A 24088-nucleotide genomic window follows, 5' to 3' on the forward strand; every position below is an offset into this window, starting at 1 on the left:
ATCTAGTAGTGCTAATTTAAAAAAAAAAAAGACACACACATAATCTGACAAAGGCAGGTTTGATCTATGAAAGCCACAACGATCCTTTTCTTTCTTTAGCATTTGAGGTGGTGTGACATTTCTTACTATACTTTCAAAGGAAGCATGAAAAATGTGAAATGAATAGATGCTCTCACTTCCCATAAAAACCTTTTCTTTGACAGAGTTCTATCACAGGGAGGAGAAATGCCGTCAACTCCATAAAAGGATAGTCTGACATAATCACTCTTAAAAACAGCATGCAAAGGGGAAATGGTTGCTAATGACATGTGTGGCCAACAGCAGCACAACACTGGGGTCTTCATAATCTTCTGAAACGTGAGTTCAGAGAATGTTAAGATGTTAACATTTTATTTTCTTCAAAATGGTAATTAATTGTTGCAGGGAGTTAACTTTTTTGATGTGGTAATCAAGGAAATATTTCTTTAATCATAGAGAGAAGTAACTAAGGAGGAATCTTTATGATACATCAATAGTTTACTGATGAGATAAACAAGAGAGCCAGGACAGTAGTTAACTTTTATTCAATTGTTATTTTTATTCAGTCACCTTTTATTTCAAGGACAAATTATTAGCATTAGCCTTATATAATAGGTATTTGGAGGCAAAATAGAAGAATGCCTTTAAGAGAAAAAGTATTCTTCTAGTAAATTTTTGTTGTTTTAATAACAACAACCCTGGATACTGAAGCCAGGATGGTTTCTAAAAAGATGTACTCTTTGGCTTAGCCAAGAAGAGGCCTTGGTAGTCTGTTATTTCTGAAAGTATTCTGAAATAGAGATAGTACATCTGGTTCTGGACAAATGTTGATAGAACATGGAAAAAACAACGGTCTTATGGCACCTTAAACATCTGATGGCTTATAATCCTCAAAGCTTCTGCTACAACAGATTCATTAATCGTTAAGGTGCCACAAGACTCTTTGTTGTTTTGCTGCAACAGACTAACACAGATAGTTCAATTTGCCTCTGAAAAATAAACATTGACATGCATTCTCTTATTTAGCTTCTTTTTTGTTTCTCACATATTTATTTTGGTTACAAAATCTGGAAAATGACATTAAATTAATGCCATGAGCTTGGGCAGAATGGAACCATAACACTCTGCCAGTTAAACATATTACAACATTTCAAACTAATTTTTATTATGCAGCCATGGAAACCAATGCAGCCACGTGCACACTCAGCAGCCTTGGATGCATGTAAGAAATCAACAGTTAGAACTGTACCAATCAGCCATTAGGCAAAAAGCAAGGCAGCTTTTTTTCTGCCATCATTACCAAACACGTTTCATAGCATTATCCAATTCTTCTCACTCCATACCTTGTTTCTTGGTTTTCTACTATATAACACAGCTAATGTAGCTGTACAGTATGAAGGAATGATTGGTCTGGAAGAAAACATTTCAGCCTCTCACAACCTGACCCAAACAACTAATGAACATGATTACACAAATGCCTGCTGCCTGCTTCTGAGCATATAATTGCCCTTAACAGGATTCAAACTATGTTTGCCTCAAATCCACTGCTGTTGTTTTACAACTATTGCAAACTTGATCATTAGGAATCACATGCTAACAAGGTAGTATGATACATGGAACAGCAGTGCTATCTAATTATGTGAGATACTTGATGTTGACACTTGAAACCAGAAATTGCTAGGAGTTGCACTGGTGGTGGCTTTTCCTTCCTTCCTTTTTCTGTTAGAAGAAGCAGCTAGATTTTGTTTTGCCAAATGAAAAATCCAGTGTAATAAAGGAAGGAGTATAGTGCAATCCTGTGTATGTTTACTGAGAACTATATAGTGCAATCCTGTGTATGTTTACTGAGAACTAATCCATGGCAGGACAGTGTGCAAAAGACTAAGGGTACAATCCTAACCAGGTCTACTCAGAAGTAAGTCCTATTTTGTTCAATGGGGCTTATTCTCAGGAAAGTGTGGTTGGGATTGCAGCCTTACAGCCCAATCCTATCCATACTTTCCTGGGAGTAAGCCCCATTGACTCTAATGGGACTTAGAGTAGGCATGCATAGGATTGGGCTGTAAGTTATTTCCAAGTTATTTTTGCTGAAGAAATATCATAAAACTCATCCCAGTGAATAATTTCTTGAAAGTTTTACAGAGAGAAGAAAGCAACCATGCTTTATTATACCTAAACAATAACGCCATACTATGTAACAATGAAAACTTTAGAGATGGCCGGTGGGGAAGGGGGCAAAGAGATTTTCTGCTCTTGTAAAAAGGGGATACAGCCTAGTCATCAGAACAAAAATGTAGAAATAATTTTCATAGACCAGCATCCTGTTTATATAACCTGGCCATAAGATAATACAGTTGTGAAGCAATCTGGGTTGCTAACTATACCACACACAGGACTCAGCAATGTATGAAACACCATGGAAGGCTGGAACTTGAAGCCACAGAAATGCTTCTTCAGCCTTCACAGCCAAAGCCACTTCTAATTTTTTAAGCAGTATGAGCTGCAGAGAAAGCATATCAACCTTATTTCTTTTCTCTCAATTATTCCTGCTTCATAAAGACATTTTTTGAGCTCACAATGGGCAACATAGCTAACATAGCCAGGTAGTGTAAAAAAATTATTGTACTAGATAAAATCTTACACAGCAAAATAAATAAATAAAAGGGAAATGAGTAGTGGAAGTGTAACAAATTGTTAAAATATTTTCACAAATATTTGTGAAATCCAGCAGTACTGGGCTAAAAACAAAGAGAAAATGGTTTGTGAAGAGAGGGGTCTTAGCAGGCATATACACAAGACAGCATATGACAAACCTAACCCCACCCAACACATCATTAAACAAGAAGTTTAATGTCAACAAGTGTTGTATCACTTTTAAGCTACAATTTATGTACTGTATCGCAGTTTATTCAAAATGCACTACTTCTGGAGCCTGTCTAGCTTTGCGACATGTTTCAAGAGAAGTAACTGAGTGTCAAGAACCTTGGCAAGAGTATAATGTAATATTTAAGAATTGGGATATGACAACACAGTTTCCCTAAAAAGATTCAAAGACTCAATCACATGGAAAAACTTCACACCAACTTCAAACTACAATTTGTTGTATTCCTTAATGACAAAATCTTGAAGGCCTGCAGACAGTTTGGCCCATTTGCTAAAATACATGAAAAATACAGGATATTCAATACATTCTGCTACTTGGATTTCCTTGTACACATTGCTAATCCCTGGTATTCCCACTTCTTCTGTCCACTCTATTCCCCCTAACAGCACTCAACTGATCCTGTTTGGGCTGTCGACTCATACTGAAACTATTCTTGGGAGAATTTTTTTCCCCCAACATGATATAATGTTGGAAATTCCTGGAAGCCTGTCAAAATCTCCAGGCTTGCTTTCAGTAATCACCTGGAGATTAGTGCTGATTCCTGGAGACTTCAGGCCAGTCCTGGAGGATGGGCAACACTTTCCTGTTCTGAACCCTGTGTGGAAGACTATGGTCAGAGGTTACATGGATGGCTATTAGAGAGAGGGTCCTTTTCTGGAGTAAGAAAAATTAGAGTCGCAGAACTTAGTAGCAACTTTTAGATGGGCAAGTATGTTGCAAAACAACGAAGAGTCTTGTAGCATCTTGAGTAATAACTTTATTGTGGGATAAGTTTCAGTGGATTACAGGCCATTAAATCAGATGCATGAAGTGTCATCTCAGGGCCCAATCCTATCCAGTTTTCCAGTGCCGGTGCAGCCATGCCAAGGGGGTGTGCACTGCATCCTGTGGAGGAGAGGCAGTCATAGAGGCCACTTCAAGGTATAGGAACATTTGTTCCCTTACCTCGAGGCTGTGTTGGGGCTGCACCAGTGCTAGAAAGTTGGATAGGATTGGGCCCCCGGCTGGCAGGGACAGATACACTTGCATGCACAGAGAAAAAGAAAAATAATTGTAAAAGTCACCAGGCTGTGAGATGGAAGAGATCAGTGATCATTATTATATAAAGTCACAATTCATAATAACAGGAAGAGTTAAAGCATTCTCCCTATTTGTTTGTTTATTTTTTGCAGCATTAATATACCGACTTTCTTCCCAAGGGGGCTTACAAAAGTGTAACTACAGAAAAAGTAAAAATCACACTTAAAAACAATTTTACCCTGCCCTAAAAATCCATAAACCATTAAAACAAACTTAAAACAACCATAAAACATAATTACAACACAAGAGCAACAGCAACACCTAAAAAGGACAAGTCTGCAAAAGCTTGTAAAAGCTTCCTAGCTGAGCTAACTAACAGTTCAATCCTGACCAAAATTTCCATGCTGTGGTGCAGCGGAGCCAATGCAGCCTCCATGGTATCCTGCACAGGAACAGAGGCTGCAGAGGGTCTCCTTGAGAAAGGGGACCTTTGTCCCCTAAGGTAAAGCCCCAGCAGCCTCTATGGGCCTATTCAAATTCATGCCAGTGAAATTGCTGGGGCAAAGCCAAGCAGCTCCAAGATGGGCTTTCAGGCTCAGGAGGGGGAATATGGAGGAGGCCTCATTCACTGACCCCACACCCTCCTCCCCACTTCTGCTCTGTTATTTATTTATTTTTCACATTTTTATACTGCCCTTCCTCCAAAAAGCTCCCCTCCTTTTGTCCTCATAACACCCGTGTGGTACTTGAGGCTGAGAGAAAGTGACTGGCCCAAGGTCACCCAGAAAGCTTCATGGCTGAGGGGGGATTTGAACTTGGATCTTCCAGGTCTAAGTCCACCTCCCAAACCACTACACCACCCTGTTACTCCTTCCCTGCCCCCATTCTGTCCTTCCCACCCTTCTGCAGTCCTGCAGAGTGGGAACCACAGCTGTCCTGCAGAGTGCTTATCTTCTCCAGAGGGTGCTTCCTTCCAACTTGCAGTGGGAGACTGGCACAGGCCTTTCCACTGGCGGGATGGGCCTCCCCGCTGGCACATTGTGCCTTATGGCATGTTTGTGACACTGCGTGTGCCGCTGGTGGAGGCCAGGATAGGATTGGGCTGCCTGAACACAATCCTATGCGTGTCTACTCAGAAGTAAGTCATATTGTGTTCAATAGAACTTACTCTCAGGAAAGTGTGTATAGGATTGCAACCTAATGTGCTGAGTCAGGAACAATGATTTTCTATTAGAGCCTATAAGGATTGGTCTGAGCTGTAAAAGAAGTACCTAGAACTTAGTAAAACTAATCTTAGTTCAAAAAAATCTCAAATGTCATGGTGTATTTACTGGTTCCTAAACCTTTTCCTTGTTGCAAAGATTAAAGACTTCCCTTCCCCACCTTACAACAAATACTTCAAATAAAAGCCTCATTTTATTTATTTAAAGCATTTGTACCCCACCCTTCAGATGACAAGGCATTCAGAGCAGCTTCCATAAAAATCAAACAATGCAGTATAATTACAATAGAAAGGGGTTGGAAAGGAGATGCTTTGCTTGCTTCCTTTTGCTTTTTTCTCACAGGGCAATTGGTATTTCTACAGCCACTGTGAAATGAGGAGGGGCATGGCACAGTCCAAGCTTAAAGAGGCACTAGCAGGTAGAAGTGGCAATGGAAGTTCATTGCCCTGCTGGCTTTGTTGTTTTTTTGTTGCTGTTTTCCTTCTCCTCATCCATCTCACAGGCCAGTTTGTTTTCCCCTGGCCTCTGTGAACTTGGGTGGCACAGTCTAAGGTTTAAGAGACACCAACAGGTGAAGATACTGTCATAAGATTACCATCATATTCTCACTTCCAGAAAGTAGTTTTCTCCATTTACAACTTTGCTGGTTTGTTGACAAAGGCAATTAAGGGCACAATCCTAACCAACTTTCCTGCACAGACCTAGCTGCATTGCAGCCCCAAGGTAAGGTAATAAATATGACCTTACCTTGAGGGGGCCTCCTTGACTACCTCCCCACTGCAGGATGCAGTGCATGCCACATTGGCACAGCTATGTCAGTGCGGGAAAGTTGGTTAGGATTGTGCCCTAACTGTAGAGTTCACATGTGCATTTAGGTTAATTCCAAAAAACCACAGGCATAGTTTTGCTCACTTCCTTTCAAGTTCAAACTGCTTTTTCTCATTTCAGACTTTTGATTCTCTATAAACTGATGTACTGAAAACCCAGGAATCCCCCCAACCTTTAAAGTTTACAGATATTAAGTTTCCAGAACATCGACCTACCAACCTTTTGAAAAGAGGAACATGGTTGTTCATCATTAATGATTCTATCTCTTCTATTGTTTTTGCTAGGTCTTCTCCTGAGCTTGTTGAAGACCAACAGTTACAAAAATGAACTGCAACACCACTGCTCCTAATGAGTCACGCTGTGATCTATATGAGCACCGAGATTCAGCACGTGTGTTATTGCCTATATTCTACAGCTTTGTTTTCATAATCGGAGTGCTTGGAAATGGACTTGCCCTCATCGTGATCATTAAAAACAGAAAAAAGATGAATTCTACAACTCTTTATTCAACAAATCTGGTTGTGTCAGATATTCTTTTTACTACGGCTTTGCCTGCAAGAATAGCTTACTATGCACTAGGCTTTAACTGGCCATTTGGAGAAGCACTGTGCAAACTTATAGCACTCATCTTCTACATCAACATTTACGCAGCTGTGAATTTTATGACTTGTTTGAGTATCGACAGATTTGTAGCTGTGGTTCATCCTTTACGCACCAAGATCAGAAGAGTTAAATGTGCCAGATACATTTGTTGTTTCGTGTGGTTTCTCGTATTCAGCCAAACTCTCCCATTACTAGCACAACCGATGTTGGCTAAAGATGGAACATGCATGGAATATCCAAACTTTGAAAAAATCCCACATCTTCCATGGATTCTTCTTGGTGCCTGCTTCATTGGATATATAGTTCCACTTGGGATTATACTAATCTGTTATACTAAAATCAGTTATAAACTCTGCCAAAACACAAAAGAAAACCCACTTGCTGAAAAATCAGGAACAAACAAAAAAGCTATCAATACAATTATTTTTATCATTGTTGTCTTTGTCATCTGTCTGACCCCCTACCACGTTTCCATTATCATCTATATGATTAAGAAGCTTTTACTGCAAGGTTGCCAGCCTGAGTGCAGTCACCTACAAATGTTCCAGAAGACTCTCCACTACACTGTGTTCCTGATGAACTTAAACTGCTGTTTTGATCCTTTAATATATTTCTTTGCATGCAGAGGCTACAAGAGAACAATATTGAAAATACTGAGACGTCAAGGAAGCATATCAGTCTCAAGTGCTGCCAGAACAGCTTATGATGAAAGCTCTCGTGACGTTGGAGACGCACAACTGGCTACTCTTACAACAACTTTGAATGGAAAAAGATGAATGCAAATTCCCACTTGAAACAGACTTAAAGGTGTCAATTAAAAACAACAACAACAACAAAAGGCGCAAATTTTTCAAACACACCTTTTCCAAACACGTTTAGAATGTTTGGGGAGGGAAAGGTCATATGGCACATACTGTGTCAGGAAAATAAAAACAAGCATTTTCCTTGCTTTTTATTTGGTTTCATGTAATGCCTTGTTTCCAGAATATTTTCACCACAAAGTATAGCATATTCTTTACATGTTCATATTTGGATCTTAATAATCTTGGCCAAAGGGCTAAATCACATTATGAAGTGGCTCTCCAACACAGAAACAAGTTAAACTTGAATTTATCTGAATGACTGGACTCTAGTTCATACACACTTGGTTACTATGCCTGGCACAAAAGTGATGGATGAAATGAAGATTCTTGGAAGGAGAATAAGATGGCATGATATACTGTGGGAAAAATGGGAGAGGGGTTGCCAATCCTCAGCCATGTCTGTCCCAAAAGCTATTTGCTGCAGTGCTTATTGTTAGTTGTTCGTATTGTTTTGATTACTGATTTGTTCCTTTACATCCCAAATCCGGAACTTTTGTTTGAATGGGTCTTGTACTTATGCATTTCCATCCCTCAGATTTAGGGAACTGTTACTTTAATCAGAATCATGTGCATGGTTTGTTTGTTTTAACTTTGAAACTGTACAGACAGCTGTGCTTTGGAACACACCAGTAACTTTATTAGGACTGGGAAGTTTGCAAAAAAAAATAAATAAATGAGGGAGAACATAAGAAAATCCATGAGCTGCCTGTGAAATTGGACGGTAACAAAAATGTCACAGAAAAAGAAAAATATTTAATTAAATAAGGGATTGGTGAATGATTATATATTGTAAGTGCAAAATCATATTTTTTAAATTGCAGTTTAAAAACCTTACAAATAAAAAATAAACAGGCAGAAAAATGACTGTGGTGTCGGCCATTAATAAATATTTGACAATACAAATAAGAGCTAGAGCAGGAAAGATGGTACTTGGTTTTCCACTCAGCTAAGTTTCCAGCTAAGAAACACAGAAGCAGATACACTGATTGACAGACATGGAACAAAGTTCTGATGGAACAAGCTACTGATAATATTTTTATAGACAAATCACATGCACGTCAGCTGGTATGTATCATTAAACGAGTTCTCATACTTCCTGATGTTGCTTGTGCTACCATCCTATGTGCCTAAAAATAATTGTGTAGTGATACTTAAAAACAGTTAATCTGCAGTAAACAATGAAGAAGGGGCAGCTGCTTGTGCAGGTGTGAAACAGTGGCTGGATAGAAGTGAAAAAAAGGAGAGGAGTGAATGCTATTGCCAGTTCCCTTGCAACTTTCTTCAGTTTATGGACAAACAGATTTATCACTTATCTCAGACAGGAGAATCCCCATGTTGACCTGGTGCTAGGAAGCACAGATGTGAAACTAGTTCAATGTTTAGAATTGCAAGATGTTTTTGTTTTTACCATGTCGAATATTTGTTTTTTGGTTTGCAACTGTCAAGGAAAGAAGTGCCTCTCTTATTTGCCTGTAAAAATGTTATAAACAGCTACTCTTAAGTCCATATACAAGTATATACTCCAAATTAAAACAAAATCAAAGTTCTTTTTCTGGTTTTATATCCCTGAAGTTTTCTCAATGTTTTACTTCCAAAAAAAGATCAAAAGTTAGGATGATTGAAGGGGTAAGAGTCCAATCCTGAACTCTTCTGCACCAGTGGTACAAGCTTGCCACCAGCGCTGGGTGTCATAAGCACATTTATGACACCCTTGATATAGGGACTGCTGGTGCCAGCCCAGCGCCACTTGGTGCTAAGCCCAGCGCTGAACAGATGCCACCCAGAGCAAGGGTGAGCTCCAGGAGGCAGTAAGGTTTGTCAGGGCGGGCGGAGGCGTTCCAGGTGGGGGAGGGTTGGATCAGGGAGGAACCGGCGTGGGAGAGGTGTGGGACTGGCGGAGCCCTGCTCTGCAAGATCCGGTGCTCCATACTGAGCTGAAAAGCACAACACAAAGCTCCTCCATTCTATGTCACCAAAATAGCTGGCACAAACTGAAGGAGACCCCCTGAGGGAACTGCACCCTTACTCAGGGGAAGGGGCTGAATGTCCCCTTCCCCGGAGGAGAATCCAGTGGCTGCTGCAGCACCCATAGGATGCAGTAGTAGCCACTTTGATGCTGCAGCTCCTCTGGGTGCCGCACAGCTCAGGATTAGGCTGCAAGGCATCCCACAGAATATGGAATATGCCCAGTGACTACTTTCCGTTTCATCAAATTGTGATAGCAAACTTCATGACAAACAGATAACCAGAGTCTGACGTAATAAAATTTCATATAATTGAATCATTTACATATATTATAAATATATGCTAATATATTAATATAAAGAACATTCAGGAACACTACCAAACAAGTTTTTTTTCATAAAGAGTTACACAGTCTTTTCAAGGGAAAAAAGACTCGCGTAAAATCATGCTGTATTTAGTCCCACTGTTTTCAACCAGGGAGCATTAAACATGCCTTAAACTTTTTCCACTGCAACAAGAGGTGTTTAAAGCATTCAACTTTGAATGGATCGCACAATTAATTCATTAGTCACACTAATGTATGGTATTTTGTCCCAATTTCCTCACTGAATTTTGTCAACTACTGGGGTGATTTAAATCCAAGTAATTGTATATTATGTAAATGAAACTACTATTAGGATATAATTCAGATGAAAAAGATAACAAAATGGAACACCCTACTTAAAAAACTGGCAGTGGTTCTGTTTTCATTTCAGCAGACAGAAATCTAAAATGGCATGAGACAGAACTGTGGGCCAATCTATTAAAAACTACTTCACAGGCAGATGACAGGGGACACTAAAACAGGGGGTAGGCCCAGTAACCAGAAAGAGAAAACCAGAAAGTTCAAAATGAAAGATTGCTGTTTATCTTTTCACAGTTGCAGCTGGTGCAACTGTGGTGGTCACAAAAGCAGAATGAATTACTATGCTTTTTATCCATTGTTATATACCAAAATTCTAACCACCAGGGAAAACATATTAGGAGAGCATTTGACAATTGATTATTCTGTGCAGATAAGTCAATTTGTTTTGAACTTTAAATTTAAAGTCAATTAGTTAAAAGTATTCTCTATGATCTCCAGAGGAAGGGATCACCACTATCCTATGTGGATCAAAGTCAGGCTTCCTCCAGCAAACAGATGCAACATGGTTGGCAGGGTGGGGTATTGCACAAATCAACAGCATGAGGGGCCAGCAGCAACAGCGATGTATTTATATAGCATTTTGCCTGAATACTCAACATTATTACATTACCTTTATAAGATATTGTTTTCTCTAGACTCTGAATATCTACATATATGGGAAGGCCCCCATATCAGCGGATCCCTTATCCACTTATTCAGTTATCCACGGATCAGGTCCGGGGTCCCCCCTTTGTGCCCTCTCCAGAGGCGAGGGAAGCTGAAATCTCCTCACCTCCGGAAGAGCTTCAGAGCTCAACAGAGGCCAAGCTCATCCTTGGCCTCTGCCAAGCTCAGACTGAGCTTTAAATCTCAAAACACATGACTTCTGGTTTCACAGAGAAACTGGAAATGACATTTTCAATGCCTTATATGGCATTAGGAGGCCTGGGGAAGCCCTCCAGGGTTTCTCAGTGAAAGTGGAAGTCATATGTTTTCAGCTCTAAAGCTCAGTTTGAGCTATCTGCGGGGTTTCTGGAACGGAACCCCCACGGATAAGGGCGCATGCCTGTACCCTTGTAAAACAGTGTGTAAATTTAAAAAAAAACACAACTGCAAGCAAAGAATTGACTGGTTAATTCAAAATAATAAGTGCAACTAAGCCTCCACCTAGCCTTCCTTTTTTTCCTGTCTCATGTGCTTTTTTCCTTCAATCCTCTATCTACCCTTCCATTTGAATCCTGGTTCTTGGTCCACTTCCTACTCTGCACCCTTCCTTCAGCTTCCATGCCTTTAGGCTCTCAGGTCCATACTTCCCTATCTGCAGTATTCACTTCCCAGTTCTCAGCCTTTCCCACAAGTCTATTCCTGTACCTAGGATTTAGGAGATTTAATCCCAGGTGACAGTGCTCTCTTTTCCTACAGCAACAATACTGCAAACATCCTGTTGTTCCCTGAGCACATCAAATGTCTTTGAACATTCTATACTGTCACCCCAGTTCAGCCAATGAGTGCTAGATAAGTTACCACCACAAGAACAATATAATATAGATTTATAAAACATAACATAATAATCAGCATCAAAGTACAGTATTTGCCTAAAAACAGCAAAGTCGTGTATTTCATTTTCCAAGAGACCTGTAAACTAGGTCAGGAATACTATTTCCATGTTACACATGTAGTGATGGTGAGGCAGTGACTGCCTATGGCCATTGATGAGTCATGAACTTACATTTCATCACCCATGCTCTTTGCTACTATGGCTGCAATCCTAACCTCACTTTCCTGGGAGTAAGTCACACTGAACACAACAGGACTTACTTTTGAGTAGACCTGGTTACGATTGTGCCCTATCTCATTCAAGCTCTTCCACATCTTGCTGTGCTTGGGATGGCTTGAGAAAAGATAAATGAGAGGTATTGCAGGAAGTTTTCAAGTGCTATTAGTTTTCCTGCTAAGAAACTCAAATTACATGAAATTTATGGATGTATTCATAATTCATTAGGAAATCTCTTGTACTTGCAAATATTGTCCAGCAACAACTCCCAAATGCTTATAATTACAGGTTGAGTCTCATTATTCGAGAGGGTTCCGTTCCAAGAACTCACTTGGATGGCAAAAATGCACTATAGTAAATCAATTTAAAAAACAAAGTTTCTTTGCTCTGGTGATTTAAAAACAGCCTTGATGACCTTTGTAATGCACAAAGAGTCTATCAGTCTCTTTCCAGGAGCTTGGGCTTCACTAGGAGGCCCAAAGTGAAGGGGGAAAGAATAGTGATAATCGCTGCCATTTAGCCTAGCCTTCTTTCACAGTGCTCAGGGGGAAGGGAGGAGTGAAGCCTGCAGAGAGAATGATTGATGGATTGTCAGCTGGCTGCCCTCTCTGCCAGTATTAAAGGACTGTTTTCCTTTAATTTAAAGGGCCCTTCTCATCAGCTTTGAGATAGAAAAATCTGTAGATACTTAGGTTATACCTGTAATCGCTTGTATGACTGTCTCTGCAACAGTGAAAAGCAGTTTTTTAAACTGTGATTTTAAAGGGGTGCATTTTTCCCCTTCTCCAGGGATCAGCACATTCCTTCTCATTTGCAGGGACCATTCGTGTTGAGTCAAATCCCTGTATAAAAAATCCATGTATAACAAAGCTGGACCTGTAGTTGCAAATGTGATGCAATGGTTTAGGCTTCAGCCATCGCTTGCTATTAACCTTCTTGTTAATCAAGCAAGATATTTCAGCATTTAGATGGCAGTGCTATCAGTGTTGCAGAGACAAGGACTATCTGCAAGAGACAAGGACTATCTGCAAAATCCAGACATCTCACAGCAATGTCTCATGATCTCCCGCAGTGGCTTCACCATGGGTGAAAAAGAGGAAGGAAGTTTGGTGACTAAGCTGGGCAGGTGACAAGAAGATGTTTCTCACTTTAAAAACATAGCCTGAAAAAGCTGAGGTGTATTTTCCCTCTGTTGGAAAATATCAGCAGTATATTCAACTGTGATCAGTGAACTAAATGAAATAATTAGCAATGTAGTTACTAGGGTTACTAGGGTTAACCCCTGCTAATTGGGTAAGAGGCACTTTTTCACGTGGGTGCTCCTTTTTTAGCAGGGGGAGAGTAACTGGCCCTCCTCACCCCAGCACTGTCTGTTCTAGTGGCTGTCTGCTGGTATTCCTTTGCATCTTTTTAGATTGTGAGCCCTTTTGGGACAGGGAGCCATTTAGTTATTTGATTTTTCTCTGTTAACCGCTTTGTGAACTTTTAGTTGAAAAGCGGTATATAAATACTGTTAATAATAATAATTAATAATAGGGCTGTCACCCAAGTTTGGGCCAGCTTGGGCAGACTGGCACAGTGGGCAGGAGAGGGAGAGTGGAACGGAAATAGGAAGGGGGCATTTATGGGCAGGGGAGGGTGGCCCAGGAGGCAGATTGAGTTGGGAGGGGGGTGGGACTGGGGTGGTGGTTCAGGCTTGATCCTAACCCTTGACCTGACCAGCTTTACACAGGCTGCTTGGATTTGCACCAGTGAAGTCACCAACACAGATCCAAGTAACCTCATAGGGCTGGCTGGCAAACGAACCAGGGTAAGAGGAATAAAATTCCCTTACTTCAAGTTGTGTCCCAGCCCACACCTACCTTGCACTGGATTCAGTGCAGACCAGTTGGCCTGCTCATTCCTGTGCAAGTTAGGATTGCGCCCTCAATCAATTAATAGTCCTTTTCTTCACTGACAGCTTCAATGAATAGCTTGGTAGATGGGGGAGGGTACTGTGGACATTATATATCTGGATTTTAGTAGGGCATGTGGCAAGGTTCTCCATGACATCCTGGTGAACACACTGTGAACATCTACCCCACATTCTCATGGACCTGCAGCAGGGTTTTTCAAACTGGGGTGCTGCTATGCCCCAGCCTGTGGGCCCTGCCCACTGCCCCCTTAAGGGGCGGGACAGTGAGGAGGCAGGGAGGAGGCATCGGCATGATCCCCAGGATCGCACCACTCAGGGGCTGCAGGGGCTTGGCTGTACTTACCAGAGCCTCCTGCAGCCTCCTGGGGGTGCGGGGACCCTGTGCAAGAGCCTGCAGGGCTCCCTGATGTTTTAGAAGTGAAAGCAGAGTGATTGTGCCCCACCTCCGCTAAACCGGAAATGAAGTGTGATCGCTCCACTTTCACTTTTGAAGCTTCAGGGAGCCCTGCAGACACTCCCACAGGGCTTCCTGCACCCCCAGGAGGCTGCAGGAGGATCTGGTAAGTGCAGCCAAGCCCCTGCAGCCCCCTGAGCGCCGCTGCCTCCCTTCCGCCCCCCAATGCCTCCCCCCTGCCCCCGCAAGAACTTAGAGCGGTTTCAAAACTCCCGGAGTGTTTGAAAACCGCTGACCTACAGTAAGGTCCATAGATAGCTGACAAACCGTTCTTCGAGAGAACTCAATGGCTCCTCTTCAACCTGGAGAGATATGAGGAGAGCGGAGCCTCACTGTCTTGGACCTAGTATTGTTCAATATCTTTTTTAATGACTTAGATGAGGGAATATAGGGGATGAGAACGAAATCTGCACATGGTATCAAACTGGGAGGGGTAGCTAATGCACTCGGACAGGAACAGGATCCAGGAAGATCTTGACAGGATGAAAAACTTGGCAAATGCAAACAAAATGCACATTTATTCTTCAACAGGGATAAATGTAAAGCTCTGCATCTTGGCAGGAAAAATCAAAAATACATCTCTAAGACCGGGGATATTTGCCTGAGCAGTAATATGTGTGAAAAAGTTATAGGCGTTTCAGTGGATGAGAAGCTAAACATGAGCTGGCAGTGTGATATGGTGGCAAAGAAGGCAAATGTGAAGGCAAACATCAGAATAGAATGGCATTGTAGTCTGAGGGTCACTCCCTCCTCAATCCCCCACATACTATGGGATTATGGTTGTCATGACTACCAATGCCAGACCAGTCTTAATACCACCACTCTAATAGCCTGGGTCCTGCCCCTATGTAAAGAGCTATGCATGGTACTTGCTTAGCACTGGCAAAGGCAAGGACAGCAGCAGGACCCCACCTAGACCTGTTTGTACTGGTCCTTTTTTTAGCTGCAACAAAATTGTAAGCAGATATTGGTTTTGCCTCTTCGCCTGGAGTGAGATGTATGTAACTTTAGCTACATGAATGTAGATGCATGTAACTTTATTCAGTGACACTGAAGTCACCAATAAATACATAATACCATTTATGTAGCAAACATTTAAAAAGATTTATACAGAGATGTTGCTATAATTATGCAAGAATGCCAAACCAAAAATTCTACTGTGTAAATCCTTGGACTAGCCTAAGATAGCTCTTTGGAGTCCACCCACCGCCATCTTGAATAATACCCAATATAATAAGACCCCTGTCTCGGTAAAAATATAGAATAATTGTGCTTTTCCTGCCATTAAAAACAAATCAGTTTTGCAACTGAAAGGGTGTTGGAAGCATATACCTCTCTCCAAACACACATTTCTTTTGAACTAATAAATCAAGGGCAATGAACATCTGAATGTACTCTACAGTGTTGCCAAGGTAGCTTGCCGCAACATGTGGTTTGTATGTTGAAATACTTTCTCCGAACAGCCTAGAATTATCATCCTAGATATCTTTCACAAGGCGATATTCATCAGTAGCAAACAAGAAAAGGAAGTGAGGGTGCTGTTGTAGCTGGTACACATAATTTGCTTGCAAAACATTTTGCTGCTTCGACCAGTCACCTCTTCACCCCTTGCCGGCAATTTCTAACTGGGTTGCCCATTTTATTTGCAGGAATGCTGGTCATGAGGTTCTCCAAGAGGTATAATCAGTCACGGAAACTACCACAGTTTCACAAACACATTTAATTTTGATGTGTATTTCTCCCCAGACAGCAGACAGAAACACAGTACTACCCATTAAATCAAATTTTGTAAAGAAAACAAGTCAACATTTAACTAGGAGGTAAGGGATTCTTTCAGTCCATGGGGGATTAGCATGGCTTCACTGCTTATTCAAGAGGACCCAAGCAAGACACTGCAATTGCATGGGCAGCATAAAGGAAGCAGTAATCATTTTACTGCCAGGGTGAGCCAATATTCATATAAATCCTTCCAAAAGGGCAGTGTTTGGTGTTCCAGCAATCCTTTGCAATTTGAAGTTACATTGCCCTTGCTTTTCTTGCCAAAGTGAAAGAAATCTTTTGCCTGATTGTTTCTTTCCTAACCCAAGTATCCCTAGTTTAAGCTAGTCTTTATCTGTTTTAAGTATACAAAGTGTTTAACAATCCTTTCCTTGCTCACTCTCACAAGATGCTCAAGAAACATGTTACATAATATTCTGTTTTTCAAACAGAGGGTAAAGATTAGTCATACATACCCTCTTCGGTTGGTAAAAATCATACCACTGGACCTGGAGGGCAGTGACTCATTTTATTTTTTATCACTTATAATGGTAAAGGAAAGACAGTACTACAAAGCATTGCCTCACAATGAGTCCACGGCTCAGGTAGAATTTGGACCATTTTCTCACTGAATCAAGATATTCTGAAAACATTGTTGTGAGAAAATTTAATGAAAATTCAGAGTAACGTTGTATAGAGAACCTCAAGTTAAAGCTGAGCTTGTGGATTTGGTGGAAAAAACAAATATTTGATACGTGCTTTATTGCTGACAGGCTATGTTGAGGGGAAAAGAAGGTAGAGTGTTGTGTTTCACACTAATGCGATGATTTTCAACTGCTGCGCCATGGCACACTGGTGGAGTCAGGCAGCAGTTGTGCACGCAGGAGAAATGGCCGCTTGGAGCCACGCATGGCAGCAGGAGGAAAAGGAGCAGCCTGCGAAGGGGCTTCAAAGCTTCTGCTGCTACTAGTGCCTGCCCGGCATGGTTATTGGGCAGCCAGAGAAGCCTGAAAGAGCTCCCGGCGGGTGGAAGCATGGAGGGAGTGAGAGCGAGCAGCGAACCAGAAGGTAGGAAGTAGGTACAGAGCCAGTGAAGCAGCTGGCTGAAAAGGATCCATTTCCTTACTTGCAATGTCCCAAAGTGGTGCTCCCTGCGTTGCCTCCACTGGCAAGGCTTTGGTTTTGGCTTTGACAGTAAGAGTGCTGGGCCACAATCCTATCCTCACTTACCTAGGAGTATGTCCCATTGAATATAATGGGGCCTACTTCTGAGTAGACCTGGTTAGGTTTGTGCCCTCAATGTATTAGTTATATTAATTAAATTAATATAATAACATAATAATAAAAGTAACATAATAATGTAATTAAAAACTAGTAGTGTGCCTTGACAACTTTAGTGCCTTGTCACTGTGCCATTAGCTGAAAAAGGTTGAAAATGGCTGCACTAATGTATTCCAGTCACTCAAAGATGACAGAACTGTGGTTTGCATGTGCTAGGACAGGGGTGCCCAAACTCTGGCCCTGGGGCCACTTGCAGCCCTCGAGGACTCCCAATCTGGCCTGCAGGGAGCCCCCAGTCTCCAGTGAGCCTCTGACCCTCTGGAAACTTACTGGAGCCCACGCTGGCCTGACGCAACTGCTCTCAGCGTGGCGGCCAACTGTTTGACCTCTCGCGTGAGCTGTGGGACAGAGCCTCTGCCCAGCTGACCAAACACAACCAGAATTGTGCTTGTGGGGTGGGGGAATGGGGGGTCCATTTAAGTGTGTGCCTTATTTCTTGGTCTGTGTTGGTGCTTGGAGAAATCCTGGGCATTTGGGCCCATTCATTTATTCATTCGTACATCTAAGTTCCATTTCTAATGTATTTATTTAAATTTGATATTTAATTTTTTTCCCCTGCCCTTGACACTGTGCCACATTTTTAATGCGGCCCTTCGGCCAAAAAGTCTGGAGACCCCTGATATAGAATATAATAGTATAACAACATATGTCAGGTTTAGGTTCTGATAGATGACCTGTATTGGGAAAAAGTCAAGGAGAGTATTATCTTGTTGATTCTCCTGGATGTCTCAACAGCTTTCAGTCTTATCAACCAGCCTATCCTTCTGGATACACTGTTTGGTGGAAATTGGAAGAAACTGCCCTTCATTAGTTCAGCTCCTACCCTGAGGAGAGATTCCAGAAAATCTCTCCACTCAGTCTCATGGCAGGTATACTACAGAGCTCCACCCTGAACATCCAACATTCATCTTAGCTAATACTCAACTTGTTCTAGGAGTTTCTCTTCCTGAAAATCATAAGGTTCACAGACTGGGCAGTACTGACAGATCCTCATCTAACCCTGTCAGTAAAGGCCAAGTAGCATCAGTAATATGAAATGTCTTTCAACAGCTGAAGCTGTGGCACCAGCCACAAACCATCCTGGACACAGATAACTCAGCTATAATTACCCATGCTGTGCTAATCTCCAGACCAGACTACTGTAGTGTATTGCCTTTGGAGATTTTTTGGAAAAGTCAGTCCAAAATACAGCTGCTAGCTGCAAAGCTGCAAAACACTAACCAGCTAAAGCAGTGGTTCCCAACCTTTAATAGTCTGTGGACCACTGAGGCAACAATTGGAATTGTGGACCACATGCAACCCCCCCCCCCAAATAATTTATAATGGAAAAGTTTTATTAGAGATTTATTATTCATAGAGACAATCTGTGGGTTGCTGCTTTTGTTGCTGGCTGTGGGCAATCCATTCTCTGCCCTTTCTGGTGGTCTGTGGGGGAACACACACTCAGCAAGATGCTAGAAGTGTTCAAAGGCAATCTTTTTTCTGATATCGTGAAGACCACTTCTTGGGGTCTTACAGACTATGTGTAGTCCACGGACCATGGGCTGGGAACCAGTGAGCTAAAGGGACCACATGTCCTCATTTTTAAAACAACTATACAGGTGTGCCCCGGTATCTGTGGGGGTTCCATTCCATCCCCCAGTTAACTGAAATCACAGATACCAGGCAATAGGAGGCATTAAAAACAAGTAGGAGGAGCCAAAAGTTTCACAATACAGCCATTGCCTATTTGACCATAGCAGGTCTGTACAGTTTATGACCCACCAATATGAATATTACCCATTGGCCTGCATGATATCTACCACCACCACTTTTACGGTCTCAGACAGGGAGCAAAGACAGGAAGTTTACTAAGCTCCTGGAAAACTGCATTTGGATAGGTGTGTCATAAGTTCTGCAGTCTTAGTATAGCATTCAGTAAAGCATTCCTATACACATACCGCAAAGTCATAAACTGCGTAACTGTTCTGTGTTTATACTATATATTGAACACTAGAGGGCAATACTGCTGCATTAATGTCTAGCTAGCCTGCTGAAGAAAGAGATAATGTTCAAAAACTACCTTTCAACATCTTAAGCACATTTTTGGTACATTCAAGGTACCAAAAATGTTTTGAATCACGTAACAAGCAGCTTTAATCTATTGTAAAACACTGCTGTCCTTCTATATCATATACCGAAAGTTATGGAGCAAAACAAATACATGCAAAGCCTTCTAATCAATGGGACAACAAAAGTGGATCTGAAATTAACTACCAAAAATTCTAATTTTTGCTGCACAAGAACCTCAGATTCTATGCAAATTACAGATAGCCTCACTGTAAAATTCTTGTTGGAAAAGTCTGAAATGGAACTACTCAATTCTGCAGCACCTCTTGAGCTAGCACAGAATCAAGGAGTCTCGGGTCAGGCCGCACAGCCCAACACAGGGTTCAGGATTCGGTGGAGCTGAGCTCTGTCAGTCCTGCTCCCTCCCCGTCCTATTCCCTCCCCCACCACACTTTCTCCCTGCCCTCCTGCCATCTCAGAATGCTTCCCCCCACTGGTGTCGCTAGGGGGGTGCATGGAGTGCGGGCCACACCAGGTAATGCGCTGGGGGAGTGACGCACCCTTGGGGGAGGACGCGCTAACATCACGGGGTTAGGAGCTACCGCATCATGCCATAGACCATTGGATGCAGAATGGCTGGCAGAGTGCAGGGCAAAATACAGAATTGAAATAGCTCCTTTCGTTCAAAAGTTATGGCCAAATAACTGGAAGCAAAAAATGCATGGAGCCCTATGGAAAGTGAAAGTGAGCCGTATCGCATGTTTACTCCTGGGTAGGCATACTTGCCATAGTCCGTCAGAAAGGGCAGGCTGAGAGGAATCCAATGACATCTGAATGGTCCTGCTCCAATGAATGCAGCCCTAAAAAGCACCCGAGAAGCTCCCCCCTCCCAGCTGCAAGTCTGAATCCGAAACGAAGCCACGTGGCCACGTTTACTCGCTAGTAGGCAGACCTGCCTTAGTCAAGGCAGGCTGAGAGGCTCCAAGGACATCAGAATGGTCCTTATCCAATGAGTGCAGCCCCCAAAAACACTGGAGAAGTAGGTTCCTCCCTTCCAGCTGCCTCCCTCCTAGTCTATGGAGCCCTATGGAAAGGAAAGCCGCCTCACAGTCGCATTTACTTGCGAGTAGGCAGATGTGCCTTGGCTGGTGGTCAGGCCAGGCAAAGGGGAATGTGAGGACACCAGAAGGGTCCTGATCCGCTGGAGCTGCTCCAGAAGGCAGCCTCCCCCCCCCCCCAAAAAAAAGAACAAAAAAGAGACTTGAATGGTAAGGGGAAAGTTTTCTATTTTGCACTTGTGAAGCCAGGTGGGTCTTTATTCTGATGTGCCTGAAATAGAAGAACTTTAAACTGGGCACTGGGAGGGCTGAAGAGCTCACTGATTCTTTTTGGGGGATTCTTATTGCAGGCAGACTACAGAGTAAGCTCCATTGACCACTATGGGACTTACTTCTGAGTAGACATGCATAGGATTGGGCTCACAGGCTGCAATCCTAGCCACACTTTTCTGAGAGTAAGCCCCATTGACCACTATGGGACTTACTTCAGAGTAGACAAGCATAGGATTGGGTTCACAGGCTGCAATCCTACCCACATTTTCCTGAGAGTAAGCCCTATTGACCACAATAGGACTTACTTCAGAGTAGATTCACTTGGTGGAACAGGACTGGCTCCCCCTTATTTAATTATTTTATTTTAATTTAATTATTTATAATTATTTATTTTAATTTGCTTGATAATGTCACTTCTGGCCTGACATCACTTCCAATGGGTCCTGGACAGATTGTCATTCTAAAAAGTGGGTCCCAGTGCTAAAAGTTTGAGAACTGCTGCATTAAGGTGTCAGTAAGTTGACACGAGGTGTGTATATGAGACTCTACAAGTTTTGTAAATCACTAAAATCAGAATTTGGAGGAATAAGACCATCATGTTATATATCAATCAATGAGTAATTTCATGCAGAATGCAATGAAACAAACCATATTGAAATATCTGTGTTCTAACAAAAGGTACAGCCAAAAAACCAGTGGGGGTGGGGTGATGGTACATCACCATGCCCACCAGAGGCATTGCCCTGCCCACTACATGGGGTGACACACAGGCCTCCTGCACCGGGTGACGCAGATCCTAGTGACACCACTGCTTCCCCCCACTTACCTCTCCACAGTCCAGCGGTTCAGATGAGCCACTTGGCAGTGGAACGCGGGCCCAGCACTGGATCTGGCACAGTGTGGGGGCTTGCGTGGGGCTAGCTCTGATGCTGGTTCCGCAGTAAGGCTCACAAACATGACTTATAGCACATTTGCGACAGTACGTACTGGCAGTAAGCCAGTTCGCAGAGCACTGGATTGGGCCCTCATAAAGCAAAGCCTCTTTTGGAAACAGAGGCCTTTTTAACGTAGCTGGTAGAGGCAAAAGTTAAGCTTCTTACTGTAAGACAGTGTTTTAGTATTTAATTTTCTCAGCTTGACTTTTGACATTTTGACATGCAGTAACCACGCTTCGGGATAGGCAGGGCTAGAAGACCAACTGAAGAAAATAAAGAGATTAGCAAACTGGTTGCTGGCATGAAGGTTGAGCCATTACTAGTTCAATAGATTATAACCACTGTTTTGGAAACCATCAGATTTGTAAAGGTGTTCCATTCTGTTGTATAATTAGGTCCCTGGATACAATATTAATGAATGTGGACACAGCAGATTGGTATAACTGTAAGTTTCAAAATGAGTCTCAAAACCAGAAGACTAGGGTTCAGTATATTTTTGGAGCTGATGCACAATTTTAGTCTACGTGAAAGTCCACCCAAATCTATAGTTTGGTTAATGAGCCAAAAACACCACAGAATCAGAAGAGAGTAAAAAACATAGAATTAACACATTTATTTCTCCCCCAGCTTTGAGCAATTTTGTGAGCTTCTTAAGCCTCTTGTCGGCAATTTTGCCTGCTCTTTCTTGCCTCAAAAGGCTTTTTCTTGCCCCATAATAAATCACTTTCCTGTGTGACCACAGCTGCTCCTGTTGGGGGTTTGCTTGTAAAGGTAACAGGTTTAAGCAAATGATAAGTTACCAAAACATCAAGAATTAGCATGTTGAAAAGTGTGCATCATTCTGACAGTGAACAGCTAATTGAAAGTACAATGAGGTCCCACAACACAGTGTTGCAATGTATCTGGAATGTTCCTCTTATTCAGGGCTCCAGACAGCCTGGAACAGGAACCTTGTAGCACTGTCTGGGGCTTAGAGCTGACATGTTCTTTTTTCTCCACCCTTCTCCTACTGTTTTATAAAGTGCTAAACCATTTAGGATTGGGGCTGATCCTGAATCTGAATGCTTTATTACTATTTAGTGGGTCAGATGGAGAGGAAGAATAGTATGGTGAGGTGAGCTTTTAACCTCATGCTACAGATGTCCCTGTCCCCAGTGTTTCCATCCAGGATACTAAAAACTGTTAGGGGCTCTTACAGGTAGTGCTTTTTAAAACACATATAATGGGCCCACGTGGGAGAAAAATAATCACGTGCAGGGATCCAGTGTAAAGACCAATGGCACCAAAAAGATTGGTAAAAGGAAAACAGAGGTGAGGATGAAAGAGCAGAAACATTTATGAACGTGTTCAAAACCAAAACAGGGGGCAAGGTTCAAACTGGTCTCAGCTGAATGATTTAATCTAGGCAGGGGAAATTCTACAGCTAGGGGAAGCAGTTAGAAGGTGAAGAAACAAGAAGAGAGAAGGAAAGAGGAACTTCTTAGAAGACAGAGAAGAGAAGGGAAACACTGGTGGGGGAGAAGGGGCATAAGGAAGAACCTGGGAGAGAGGTTTTTTGGATGCAAGGAAAAAGAGGGGAGAAGGAAAATGAGGGTAATTGCTGGTCAAGGACCCCAGCTGAATCCTGCATTGTTTTTCCTCTAACAGACAGTTCAGGACCCATCAATGAATATGTGACATTTTAATTTCTTGTCCCAATGTGTATCAGTTTACATTTACTTGAAGCACATCTGCTGTTTTGCTAACCATTCCCCCCATTCAAAGCAATTCTTGGAGAGCTTTTCACTATCTATTCTGGACATCAGAAAAGTCCAATGTCATCTGAAAACTCACAGACTAATCCTTGGGGTACACCACTTTTCAATTCTCTTCTTTATGAAAATTGACCATTTACACTCACTGTTTCCTGTTCTTCAACTAGTTCCTAATCCATAAGAAGACCTGCCCTCTTATTCCTTAACTGTTGAGATTTCTTAAAGGTCTTTGGTGAGGACTGTGTCAAATGCCTTCTGAATATTCAAGTATATAATATCATTTCACCCACATCCACATGCCTATTGATCCTTTCAAATAATTCTAAAAGATTTGTGAAGCAAGACTTATAGAAGCCATGCTGGTTACCCTCAGCAAAGCTTGCTTATTTATTTATTTATTTATTTATTTATTTATTTATTTATTTAAAGAATTATACCCTGCCTTTCTCCAGGTAAGGGCAATCAAGGCAGCTTACAGAATTAAAAACAACAATAATAAAACAACAAGAACAAGACAAACCCAAATAGATAACATAAAAACAGTTAAAATTGCATTTGATTAAAACACCAGCCCATTGTTTTAGCTATCAAATTTGATCCTGAATTAAAAGGTCTTAAGGCCCCACCAAAAGATCTCCAAGTAGCTGTTCTTCATTCCTAGGGGAGGGAATTTCACAATTGGAGTGTCACCATCAAGAAGGTGCTGTTC

At 42.0% G+C, this 24088-nt stretch overlaps 2 protein-coding genes across 2 annotated transcripts in view; one reads left to right on the forward strand and one right to left on the reverse strand.

Moving 5' to 3' along the window:
* The window catches only part of UBAC2 (UBA domain containing 2), a 99362-nt gene that overhangs the window by 45304 nt on the left and 29970 nt on the right, over positions 1 to 24088 (reverse strand). The window lies entirely within an intron of this gene.
* GPR183 (G protein-coupled receptor 183) lies at positions 310 to 8940 on the forward strand. The gene is made up of 2 exons (XM_066621724.1): positions 310 to 357; positions 6258 to 8940. The coding sequence occupies exon 2, from the start codon at positions 6297 to 6299 to the stop codon at positions 7350 to 7352; it is 1056 nt and encodes a 351-aa protein (XP_066477821.1). The 5' UTR covers positions 310 to 357; positions 6258 to 6296; the 3' UTR covers positions 7353 to 8940.

This window comes from Tiliqua scincoides, chromosome 3 (genome assembly GCF_035046505.1).
Source record: "Tiliqua scincoides isolate rTilSci1 chromosome 3, rTilSci1.hap2, whole genome shotgun sequence".
Lineage (NCBI taxonomy): Eukaryota > Metazoa > Chordata > Lepidosauria > Squamata > Scincidae > Tiliqua > Tiliqua scincoides.